This window comes from Megascapheus bottae, chromosome Y (genome assembly GCF_031878675.1).
Source record: "Megascapheus bottae isolate mThoBot1 chromosome Y, mThoBot2.hap1, whole genome shotgun sequence".
Classification (NCBI taxonomy): domain Eukaryota; kingdom Metazoa; phylum Chordata; class Mammalia; order Rodentia; family Geomyidae; genus Megascapheus; species Megascapheus bottae.
Genome location: NC_143548.1, coordinates 6,394,098 through 6,406,615, shown reverse-complemented (window position 1 = coordinate 6,406,615; position 12,518 = coordinate 6,394,098). Strand labels below are relative to the sequence as shown.

The 12,518-nt window shown below is 37.6% G+C and overlaps 1 protein-coding gene across 1 annotated transcript; it reads right to left on the bottom strand.

Annotated features, from left to right (window-relative positions):
- Positions 1 to 238: 238 nt before the first annotated feature.
- Positions 239 to 11,170, bottom strand: LOC150040249 (RNA binding motif protein, X-linked-like-1). Its single transcript, XM_090327319.1, has 5 exons — positions 11,065 to 11,170; positions 10,609 to 10,715; positions 7,710 to 7,884; positions 5,160 to 5,312; positions 239 to 471 (listed from the first exon to the last, which is right to left on the bottom strand). The coding sequence occupies exons 1-5, from the start codon at positions 11,168 to 11,170 to the stop codon at positions 239 to 241; spliced, it is 774 nt and encodes a 257-aa protein (XP_090183445.1).
- Between the last annotated feature and the right edge of the window lie 1,348 nt (positions 11,171 to 12,518).

Here is a 12,518-nt window from a genome sequence, read left to right as displayed (position 1 = left end):
ATTCAAATGTACTGTTTATTCAGATGAAATATACCATTTTTAACGTGAACATAAATATACGCTGTTCCTCTAAACCAAAACATTTTTAGAAATACTCACTTAACATTGAAAAGTACTATTCTACTTTTCTGTTGGAACATGAAGTTTGGCATGCAAGTGAAAATACTAATACTTCTCACTCCTCTTATAAGCCTTCCATCACAATCTCCCAATCTCCCGGGAACCTACACTCACTGAGCTACATTTGTGACTCATGAGGAGCCTGGTAACCCCTCTTCTGAGAAGGAAGAGGCCCTGTTTGTCTCACACCATATTCGCGATCATGAAAATGGGTATCTTTTTGGCTGTTTGCAGCATTTCCATCTCTTCTTCTGCATTCGTGTTGTGAGCTGCGGTTATCATCATAACGACTGTTTCCACCAAAGGTCCTGGTGAATTCTCGTATAGTTGGTGCAGTATGGTGATTCTCTGCTGCAAGATCAAAGATGAGATGACATACTACTGTATGACAACACTGTTTTTGTATCATGCATGAGTTTTAAGTAGCACGTCTTGAAATTCTTAGATTTGACATGCTGAAACTTGACAGAAATTTGAATTGTTCATGTTATGTCTGCTTCATAGAGTTAAGTACTCTTTTACCCTATGCTGTGACAATTTTCCTTAAGGTAAAAAGTTATGAGATACCTTATTCAGCTTTAAAATCGTTCTAAGGAAAAGTGATTAAGACATCACAAACATACTCAAAGTAACCAAAAGCTGACAGTAGATAGTAGTTTTCTCTGCTTAGGTAGCAATGTAATTCTGTCATTTACATGTCAACACTGGACTCTTCCTCACCACAACAGTCACCTATGTCTTGATGCGAACCTCCACTGGAATGATCATTTCTACCATGACTCCCATCATAGCCTCCACGATCACTAAATTTAAAACAAAGGCAACAATCAATACAAGCATTACCAACTTCAGTTAGCATACTTAACAGAACGGGTAATACCTGTAGCTTTTAGAAGTACATTTTTCTTTAGAGTAGTAACCTCTATAACTATTGTATGCATATTCTCTAGGTGCTCCAGCATAACCCTTGATGTCTCGAGAACTCAGGTGGTCTCCTCTAGGGTAATTCAAAGTAGAAAATTAACTAACAGAACTCAAACAACTCTTGAAAAACAAGGAAAGTTCCTCCAAAGTAAAAATAGACAGATGAACTGAGTAGATGTTTCTCCAAATCACATAAACCAATGCCCAAAACACATGTGCAACAATTCAGAACACAACAGACAGCAAGAAAAATATGTATTCATCAGAAGAATTTATGCCTGTTGTTTCAAAGCCTGTCATTTTGTTATCTTATTTACCGATCTTTAATAGAATACGTATTGGCACTTGGTGATGCATAGTCATCTCTCTCAAAAGAGACTGGAGTTCTGCGGGGCATCATTTCATAAGTTTCTCTCCCACACGACAATGAACCTTTAATTTTAAAATGCTGATGTCAGGTATTTCATGTTGAGAATGAATGAAATAAAATGAAAATTTAAACACTGTTCTATCCTATGAGAAATATTTTTAAAGTATTTCAAAATATACCAACTTACTCCTCTCTCTAAAATGTTACTTCCTAAATGTAATTTCTTTTACCTTTCCTGTGTAAACATACAATTTAATCACTGTTAGTATAAAGCACCCAAAGAACTTTAACTCCCTTATCAATGTGCTCCTAATGTTTTTAACATCTGTTGTTTCTTCTCATCTACCTGTTGTCAGGAATATTATAAACCATATGTAAATATGTGACATAATCATTCATATGTAAAGAAACACACATACTGGTATGTTTCCATACATGAAAAATATACTGAATATACTTCATCTACCACACTTTATCAAACAAGTGCCTTGTGTAGATGTGTATCTCCCACTTCACTTATCATGTATACCCATTACCTTCTTTAGTAGTGTTGTAACTGGACTTTGCTGTTTCAATATCAACACAATCCTTCAAGTGCAGTGAGGAATGTAGTGCCAACATAATGGAAATTCTCTTCTAATACTTAAATGTTATTACCATCCTGGCTAAATTCGTTTGATAGCTCCTCAGAAAAAAACTAAGTTTATACATGTTCTTACTTAAATTGTCACTTATCGTTTCAAAATACCATTTAAAGCCTCACAGTATACTTAGAGAGCAATTTGTTGCTTGAATGAGCAAATATTTTGTAGAATACATTAAGAAACATAAGATAATCTTCTTGATTATAGTAAGGTTACATAAAATATCTAATAAAGAAAATACACTTATCACACATCTCATCTGACATAGCTTACGAACATGCTGCATCTTTTGGATGGAAAATAGCTTAGTGTACTTAGAAAAAATGATATTAAGTGAAATAAGCCAGACTCAATGGAACATAGGCCCAATAGTCTCCCTCATTTGTCATAATCAGTAGAAACCTTGTTCTCTCCTAGCAGAGATTTACAATAGAACAAAATCTAGAGACATAAGGCCAACTAGTATGACAGTAAATGTAAGGACCATCAGGATAAGAAAGCAAAAGCCATATAATGAGTGATTATTGTCCTTAATGTACTATCCCTTGGTTATCTCATATTGTTATAATATTTCACCTTGTTATTTGATATATTTTATATGTGTTTAATTGGTTATTTGAATTGGTAGGGAAGGGGGAAATCAAGATGAGCGCTGAGAGGAGGAAGGGAAATGGTGACCATGTCATGAAAAAGGGTATCAATATTTGTGAAGTAATGCACCTTCTATCTGGTGAATATAATGTAATCAATTACAATTACAATAAAATATATGCAAAAAAGTTTACATAGTACAGCTGCTCATGAATAAGTTTTTTTCTAAATCTTAGATGTTCCAATTTGAATAGTTCTTAAGATTTCAGACGTCTTTATACTTTTTTCTAGACCTGTCTTCAGAGATAAGGACAATATTCACTTAAATTGTAAAAAATTAATGCTTTGTCCTTACATTTAAACAATGTTTTACCATGTTTATTTTTTTCTGTTCATTTAGTGTGTCTATGAATTGATATGAAAATATAAGAGCAGAAAACAGTAATGCAGAACATCCACACTGTTTATTATTTAATTCCTATTAAAATTTAACTCTCCATTCTCAGCTTACAGAAACAATTCACCTATTTCTGAGATAAAAATGATATACTGGGGCCAGGAGTTTGGCCTAGTGGTAGACTGCTTGCCTAGCATGCACGAAGACCCAGATTCAATTCCTTAGTACCACATCCATAGAAAAAAGCCAGAAGTGGTGCTTAGGCTCAGATGGTAGAGCACTAGCCTTGAGAAAGTCCAAAGACAGTGCTCAGGCCCTAAACTCAAACTCAGAACTGGCAAAAAAATGATATCCTGACTAGGTATGGTGGCTCACATCTATAATCCTAGCTACCCAGGTGTCAGAGATCTGAAGATCACTGTTCAAAGTCAGCCTGGGAACTAAAGTCTGTGGGACGTCCAGTTAACCACCACAAAATTAACTGTCCAGTTAACCACCACAAAATCGCAAGTGGTACTGTGGCCCAGGGGTGGACCAGCAGCCTTGAGCTGAGCTCAGTGACAACTCAGAGGTGCAGAGTTCAAGTCCCATCATCGACAAAAAAAACAAAACTGAAATCTTGTATTGACTTTTCACATGTAGAATACTGTACATGTACATTCATTCTAATTTGTCCTCATTTGGGGGCTCCATAATAAGCTAGTGGAGCAAGATTCCCTTATTTTATGCTAATTTAGTTTCCTACTGTATGTCAATATTATGCAAAAGTTCACTGATACATATATGTATTAGTACACAGATACAGAAATGAAGATATAAATATCTTTAGTATGTATTTAATATGGAATATACATACATGTCTTCTAAAATCATGTGTAAATAAAAATCTTCACAGGATAAGTTACCTTCCTTATTCCAAGACCTAATCTATTTGATTACTGTTTAGTCTCCTAGTGCAAATATGCTGGTTGTTTATGCCTTCTACATGTAAAATGTAAATAGACCATAAAGTTCCTTCTTCCCAATTCAAAAGTTAAGCAAAAGTCCTAAGTTTATGACTTCCAAATTATTGGCTATCTTTTCAACTTTATGCAGTATCTATCTATACTTTTATCTCTTCTACTCAATCCTCATTTCCAGTTTTGCTACTTTAGACATCTCAGGCTTACTTTGAATTCTGTGCTCAAGCAATTTCAGTGGGTCTATTAGGCATGTTTTGAGACTATAAATGAATGGCCATAGTGATTTATGTGCTTCTTATTGAAAAATGAATTGCATTTTGAGATTTACATGCAACTAAATAAATCTCTTATCACTTCAAGTTTGCCTGTTGTGATTTGGAATTTATTTCAAATACCATGTAAGTTTCTAGTGACTTCTTTTCTGCTCATGACAAATGATGTTTCACAGTAAGTTCATCCTGTATCATTTCATCTTATTATTCGTTCCTTTCAATGACACAATTCTTGGCAACATAAAGTGGATCACTATATTATGCCTTGATTTTGCTTTACTTAATCCAAACCAATGAGTCACGTTAAGCATCACTGTAACATGGCAAATGTAACTTGTAATTTTTACATAAAAATACAGATAGTTAATGGGCTTCCTATGGAGGTTAAGACTGATTATCATATTTGGGTTTGAGAACTATTTAATAAAGGACTGTCATTCAAATGAAAAATTTCTTTTACCCATGGCACAGAATTAAAACCTAGAGCAGACATACAAAAGAAGAAAACTCTCCTATGGAGAGCTCACATAAATTATTGAAAAGAAACATGAATAGCAGAGAATCCTGATAGAAATTTACACAGAAATTCTCCAAGAGATTTGAAAGCAAGCACATCTTATAATGGTAGTAAATTGACTATTACACCAATATCCTGAAGAACTGATTAAAACCTATAACCATCAAATAGATATGTCTTAGAAATCTCAAAGATCACCTGATAAGGAAAGCACAACTGAGCTCTCAATCAAGTTACCCACACCATTCTCACCACCTGTTTTGTTTCTTATAATCAAAGGACTTACCGGACCACAGCTTCATCTCATTCATATGATACTATACTCACTCACAAGAAGCTCTCTTTTACTAGGCAGTAGATACCTTGTTCTCCCGCTTTAAAACTGCTTCGCACTGCAGCAGAATGATTAGATCTTTTAGGAGGAGGACTGCCAATTCTAGGAAATGGGTTTCTTTTAACTGGTAAGGGTCTCCTGGGAGAGCTCATGTTGAAATTGGGACTATATCTGCTGCCACCTGAATTGAAAACAAAATCTTCTTAGTTAAGGAACTACTATTTTACCTACCATTGTTTAACTTCTATTGATAAGTATTAAAAGTGCTATGTAGATGTAATGTAGGAATAAAGTCCCATCAAACCCATAAAACTGAGAATTACCTTTTTATTTTCTTACTTTCTTTTTTTAAAGCTTGAGACTGGAACTCCAACTTGGTTCCTGATGCATTTTGCTCACTGGGTGTATTCTACCAAATGAACCTCACCACTTCCAAACCCTAGAATTACATTTTTTTATTCAAGAGCAAGTTATAAAACTACCTCCAAATGCCAGTTTTTTGCCAGTCCTGGCTTGAGCTCAGGGCCTGAGCACTGTCCTTGGACTTTCTCAAGGTTAGAGCTCTACCACTTGAGCTTCAGCACCATTTCTGGCTTTTTCTACATATGTGGTACCAAGGAATCGAACCCGGGTCTTCGTGCATGCTAAGCAAGCAATTTAACCACTAGGCCAAACTCCCGGCCCCCAAATGCCAGTTTTAAAAAGAAACTTTTAAAGCCTGAAGACACATTTAAAGATATGTGAGAGAACTGGAGAGTAAAGAAATAAGGAGAAGAAAGCATTACAACAATGTTGTACATGAAACATTAATTCTACTGATCTCTACTCATCTAAGTATGGTGTCAAAAACATGTTTCTGAACCCATTACTGACATGAACTCAAATCTCACCTACTGTAAGTTAAACTAGAGTATATAAGACACAAAAATGAGGCATAAAGAGAGAGTGCCCTGTACAGAATGTATATACAATGAACTGATAAAAGTAATCCTTCTATCACTTCTATTCTTTCTGTGTAACTGGAAATAATGTGTCCTTTATCAGGGCTGGGTGAAATTCCTTGAAAAGAAAAAAAATGTATGCTCATATAAACACAGTGATCCTTTGATATTTGCTTCTCAAGATCAATCTACTGGACAAGGAAAGATGTAAATATATGTATCTTAATTCACAACAAACACTGCATACTTTCCAGAGGAGTCTGCAGTTAATGACTAGAACTAACACTGGGCACTTTCATAAAATAAATGAATAAATAAAATGTTAAGTACATATATCATAATTTCCTTTTTAAAGCCAAACTATTCTTTTAAAAATGAAATAGTCTGGCCAGGAATTTGGTGTAGTGGTAGAGGGCTTGTCTAGCAAGTATGAACGTCTGGGTCCTGTTCCTCAGTACCACATATAAGGGAAAAAAAGCTGGAAGTGCTGTTGAGGACCAAGTGGTAAAGCTCTAGCCTTGAGAAAGTCCAAGGACAGTGGTCAGGGCCTGAAATGTAGCCCAGGACTTGGGAGAAAATAAGTGAAATAGTAAGGACGCCCTTTTACGAATAAATGAAAAAGAAATGTCAAAAAATGTTATAGCTCATTCTCTTCTAGTCATACAACACAAAGACATACAACATGAGTTTTCTAGGTCTTTCCCAAACCAAAGGCACATTTGAGAATGCAAGGCTCTAGTTAGTTCATAAAGTAAATTTAAACTTCAGGCTGTTGCTCAAGCTGTAGACGGAATCACAAAAGAGAACATTTATATGACTTAACAAAAACAAATCAATTGCATGACTAACCCTTCAACTTTAAATATTCACCAGAGGATAGGGGTCTCTCTCTCTCTCTCTCTCTCTCTCTCTCTCTCGCTCTCGCTCTCGCTCTCGCTCTTGCTCTCTCCCTCCCTCCCTCCCTCCCTCTGTGTGTGTGTGTGTGTGTGTGTGTGTGTGTGTGTGTGTGTGTGTGTGTGTCTCCCTAGCCCAGGCCTTCCTTCCTCTTTGGAGGAATTCTGTTACTTGAACTCTAGACCTAATTGTTGCATCTGACCTCTGCAGCTCAAGGATACTGCTCTATGATTTAAGCCACAGCACTGCTTCAGAGTGGGGGCTTTATACATGACTTTTTCTTTTCTAGTTGTAGGACTTGAACTCAGGGCCTAGTCACTGTCCTTGAATTTTTCTCAAGGCTAGAGCTATATCACTTGAGCCACACCCAGCTCCACTTCCAGCTTTTTTCTATGTTTGTGGTACCCAGAAATTGAAGCAGGCCTTTGTGCATGCTAAGCAAGCACTTCTACCACTAGGCTAAGCTCCCAGCACATGATGACTTTCAAGAGAGAAAACTTGTTGAATAAGTAAAGGCAAAATTTTACTTTTTGTGCTATTTCTATAATGGTCTGACAACACCATAGTGAATTTAAAAGTATTTTGTGAAGTCAATCTTACTTCTTAAAAAGCTTAGAACTAGCTTTCTTATTAGCAGTAAATTAAAGTTCTGCTCATGAGGAAGTGAGTGAGAATTAATTCTGTCTCTACAAACTTCCTGGCTTTCAATCCTATGTGTGTATGTTTCTCTTTTAAAACATTACCAAAGTTCCCTTCAAACGAAGAATGGCCTCTAGTTCCATCGTTTCCTCCTCTTCCATAGCTCAGAATTCTTTGGGTCACTCTACTTCTTGAAATAGGTGGTTCTGTCCCTCTACCATGATTGGCATAAGATGGTTTGCCAGCTAGCTCTACTTTAATTACTTTTCTATCCAACAACTGAAAAAATAAAAATCAATCATTCAACTGTAATGCAATCTAATTTGCTTTTTTATGTTACACGTCATATTTTTTGCAAATATAAGGAAGTTCAACTTATATGCTTCAAATTAACAACCATTTTCCATCAAGTGGAAGTGAATTCATTTTCCTTAACCTGAGTTAAAAGTATACAGAGCTAATGCACCTTCTATCTGGAAAATATCATGTAACCCTTCCATTAATTACAATAAAATATATATATATATATAAAGAAAAAAAGCTGGGTATTAAAATAAAGCCCTTCCAAAAAAAAGTATACAGAGCACTTATACAGAATACTCTGCTGGTACTGCATTAAGGTGTAACACAGAGGAAGAACTGAATAAAACATGAGTTGGATGAAAGAATAAAACATTAGTGTTCAGAGATGCTTATCTATCCTTCTGCTTGCATTAAAGCAAAATAAATCGTCCATAATTTCTCTTGAGCTGTTAAATATTTGTGTATAGTTATCAAATGAGAAGCCAAAGGGAGTCAATTTTTATAAGGCAGATACATGAAGTAATATCATTAAGGACAAAGAGGAAGGGCTAAAGTATGGGGGCATATAGTAGGCAGAGCTTAACCAATAAAAGAATCACAAAAGATGACAGAATTATGTAAGGAAAAAAGCAAAACAAACTACTCCAGAATAAATAGTGACTTCAAGACTTAGAACAGTGATTTAAATTCTACTTGGGTATCATACCCAGGAGACTCTTATTTCCACTTAACAGGCAAAAATTTAAGATTGACTGAAATAGAGCCACCTGTGTGAGGGGATAATGGAGCAAGACTTGAAGACGTGAATTTCAGTCTCAATATAGACACCAGAAAAACTAAAGAGGCTAGAGATTTACTACCTCTAGAATTTATAATACTGGAAGACATAGATAGACTGTCTTCAAGATGGGGAAAAAATAAGCCATCTATAATCACTACCATAAAATAACCAAGAGAGTGACTTACTGAAATCCTTGTGTGTGAGAAAAACAAAGAATTATAGGACAGAAAGGATCCTTCAATTTCTTCATGTTATTTTCCATCATATCCACATTTCTCAAAAATTCTGTGTGACCCTGCCTATGTGTCTTTTAAAGCTTGGATTTCACAGAAATACTTCTATGATGCTAGGAAAAATCCAGGTAATGTGCAAAAGGAGATTAGGAAGATAAAGGATCAGTGCAAAATTTTCAGAACAAGTTAGATGTCATTGTTAGTTAGAAAACTATAGGTTAGGTTGGGCAGGCAAGAAAGCAGTACTTTCAGCTCAAGAAAATATAGCAAAAGCAAGAGAGCTGGAGGCATGATGCAAGAAGTGAAATTGGCCACAAAAAAACCCAAAACACACTTTACTTAGGTAACTGAAATCCCCTCTGTACATCATCTTTATTACTTACAATAAAAATAATTTTTAAGCATGTAGAGTATCTGTTAAGAAGCAGTAATTGAGTAGACAAAAAAAAAAACACTCGGAAGGACCAGGAGCCTCTCTTAGTGGTAGAACACTTGGCAAGCATGTGTGATGCCATGGGCTCTATTCCTCAGAACCATATACAAAGAAAAGCCTGAAGTGGAACTCTTGACTCAACTGACACAGACTTACTCTTGAGCAAAAAGTGTCTAAGGATAGTGCACAGATTCAGAATTTAATTCCCAGGACTGAGAAACAATAATCTCACAGAAACAAACCCTCAGAAATCTTCCCACGTCTTGTAATACATTTTACTTCTTTTCATTGTTGTTTTCTTTCCTAATCTGTTCTGTCATTCCTTTCTGCACTTTTCCAATTTTTATGGTGTCACACTTACAACTCAAGATCTCAAGCCCATTGGACTGCTTCTCTTAACCTTTACAACTTTAGACAGACTTCTAAAACCTGGACTGTTACATGTGATGGAGTCTCATGTAGTTGAAACTAAACTTCAGCAGATTTCAGCCATTTCCAATAGCTAGGATTACACAATGACCACTAATTCCCTGCAAGGCCTAATTGATGGAAAGCTAACATACTATTGAAAATGAACTTGGAATAGGAACATGAAACAAATTTATAGTATCTACTCAATAAGCTGTGTAATCTACTCTTTTCCCAAGATTTTGGTCTGTGTTTGTACAGAGACTTGAATTCAGGACTTGTAAAATCTTGCTCTGGTTTTTCCTAGTCTGGTGTTCTCAGCCTTACTAGCTTTTAATTTTACTTCTTGTAACACATGATAAAAAAATATCATTTTTCAATTTGTTTTTTGCCACTCCTGGGCTTGAACTCAGGGCCTAAGCACTGTCCTTGGGCTTTCTCAAGCCTAGAGCTCTACCACTTGACACTCAGCACCTCTTCTGGATTGTTTTCGATGTATGTGGTACTGAGGAATGGAACTCAGGTCTTGGTGAGTTTTAGGCAAGCACTCTACCACTAGACCAACTCAGGCCCGGTTTGTTTGTTTTAGGTGTCAAACAAAATCATCTGGGGCCTCCATGGCCTGACTGCATCCTCTTTTAAAATGAATCCTAGGTTCATGAACTTTGAACCACAGGTACATGATTGAGAGTCATTTCTGAGTATATTACAACACAAAGTGTCAATGGTGCCATATGGCATCATTATCACCTTTTCATCATATCATCATATTATATCAAATGCAGAAAAGAAACCAATTTTGGCAAGTGTTGAACAGAAGTAGGATGTTGCTAAAAGATGCTTACTTTTCCATTCATCTCTTTGGCTGCGCACTGAGCATCTGCAGGGTTTTCAAAGGTAATAAAAGGAAAGCTTCTAGACCTCTTGGTTTCCCCATGCTTCAGCAAAATAACTGCAATATACAGAAACAGTTTTAACTTCCGTAAGGACATGGAGAATTAAACTTCACACACAAGTGTCAAAGCATATCAAAACTTTTTGAAATCCATCCCTGTTACACATTCACTAATATTTCAGTAAAAACAAGCCCATCACATTTCACATGTATCCACACACATTGGTTATTTTCATCTTCAATGCTATCAGATGCTTAGGGCATTGCAGGGAGTCAGTGCTTCATAGAAAAATAGTATTTGTCTTTCAAGTTTCAAGAACAGACATTATATTCGAACCATTTTAAGATTATTATTTCATGTATTCAACATCTATTTACCCACACAGAGGCTTAAGCAAAGACCTACCTTCTGCTTTGTGTCCAAACACACAAAAGATCCCTTCTAGGTCCTTTTCACTGGTGTCTGCACTAAGCCCTCCTACAAACAGTTTTCTAGGATGATCAGATGCCATCTTTTTCCTGTAAGGTGCACACACACACACACACAGAAAAAAATCAAAATCCAAGTTTTTCAGTGTGATTAATAGTCAAGTCAAAGAACCTGAAAAACCAGACCTTAATGAGTCTTACTTGAAACAACAAAATTTGTCATAAATAAAGCACGGGTTTCACTGGCCTATTAGGTCAAAGTAAGAAGATTTAGAAGATTGTGATAAATATATTGCAAGTACAAATCTAAGAAATGAAATGTTCAGGGTGTTCTATTTCATTGGAACATGTTATATATTTGTGGGATACAAGAGAGAAGACCAGACTGAGCAAATCAGAGTAGTTCACATGTACAGTGTTCACACTCCATTTCTCAGTAAGAGCACACTGCATGTAGTGTTTGCAGTTTCAAAAATATAAGGACTCATGAACTCTCCATCACCGTTTTATTTATTTATAGTTTTAAACGTTTTGCTAGTCCTGGGGTTTGAACTCAGGGCCTGAGCACTATCCTTGTACTTTCTCAAGGCTGGAGCTCTGCCACTTTGATCCACAGCAGCACTTATGGCTTTTTTTTTAATGTATGTGGTGCCAAGGAATCGAACACGGGTCTTGGTGCATGTAAGGAAGGCTCTGCACTACGAGGCCAAGCTCCTGGCACCTGTATCGGCCTTTTAGATTGACGTTTGCATCCTCAGCAGTTCACAATTACTAAAGACAGCATGTAGCCGTTAACTCCAGCAAGGCAGGCAGGAAACAGTTCCTCTGGGAAGTTCTGCAAGATGTAGGCACGCGTCATGTATGTTTCCTCTGTCTCCATTTAACATAGCCCTGGTGAGACTCTGCTCTCCAGCTCAGCCCCAGCGAACCAGGAGTGGCTGCATGAGTCAGGTGGTTGAGCGCCAAAAGGGACAAGAGGTCAGGGTCAGCAAGTAGGCCCAGGGTCCAGGCCCGACCCACCAGCCACCCCCACCCTCCACCCCAAACACCATGACACACCCCCACCCCAACTCATCACCCAAGCTCAGCACCACACCCCACGCCCGCAGCACAGCACCACCTCGGGCCCTCCACCCCACCTCACCACCCCGGCCTCCACCGCAGCACCCGCCATTCCCGCTTCACCACCCACCCCACCTGACCACCCGGGCCTCCTTCCACCGCCATTCCCGCTTCACCACTCACACCCCACCTCACCACCCGGGCCTCCTTCCACCGCCATTCCCACTTCACCACTCACAGCCCACCTCACCACCCGGGCCTCCTTCCACCGCCATTCCCACTTCACCACTCACACCCCACCTCACCACCCGGGCCTCCTTCCACCGCCATTCCCACTTCACCACTCACAGCCCACCTCACCACCCGGGC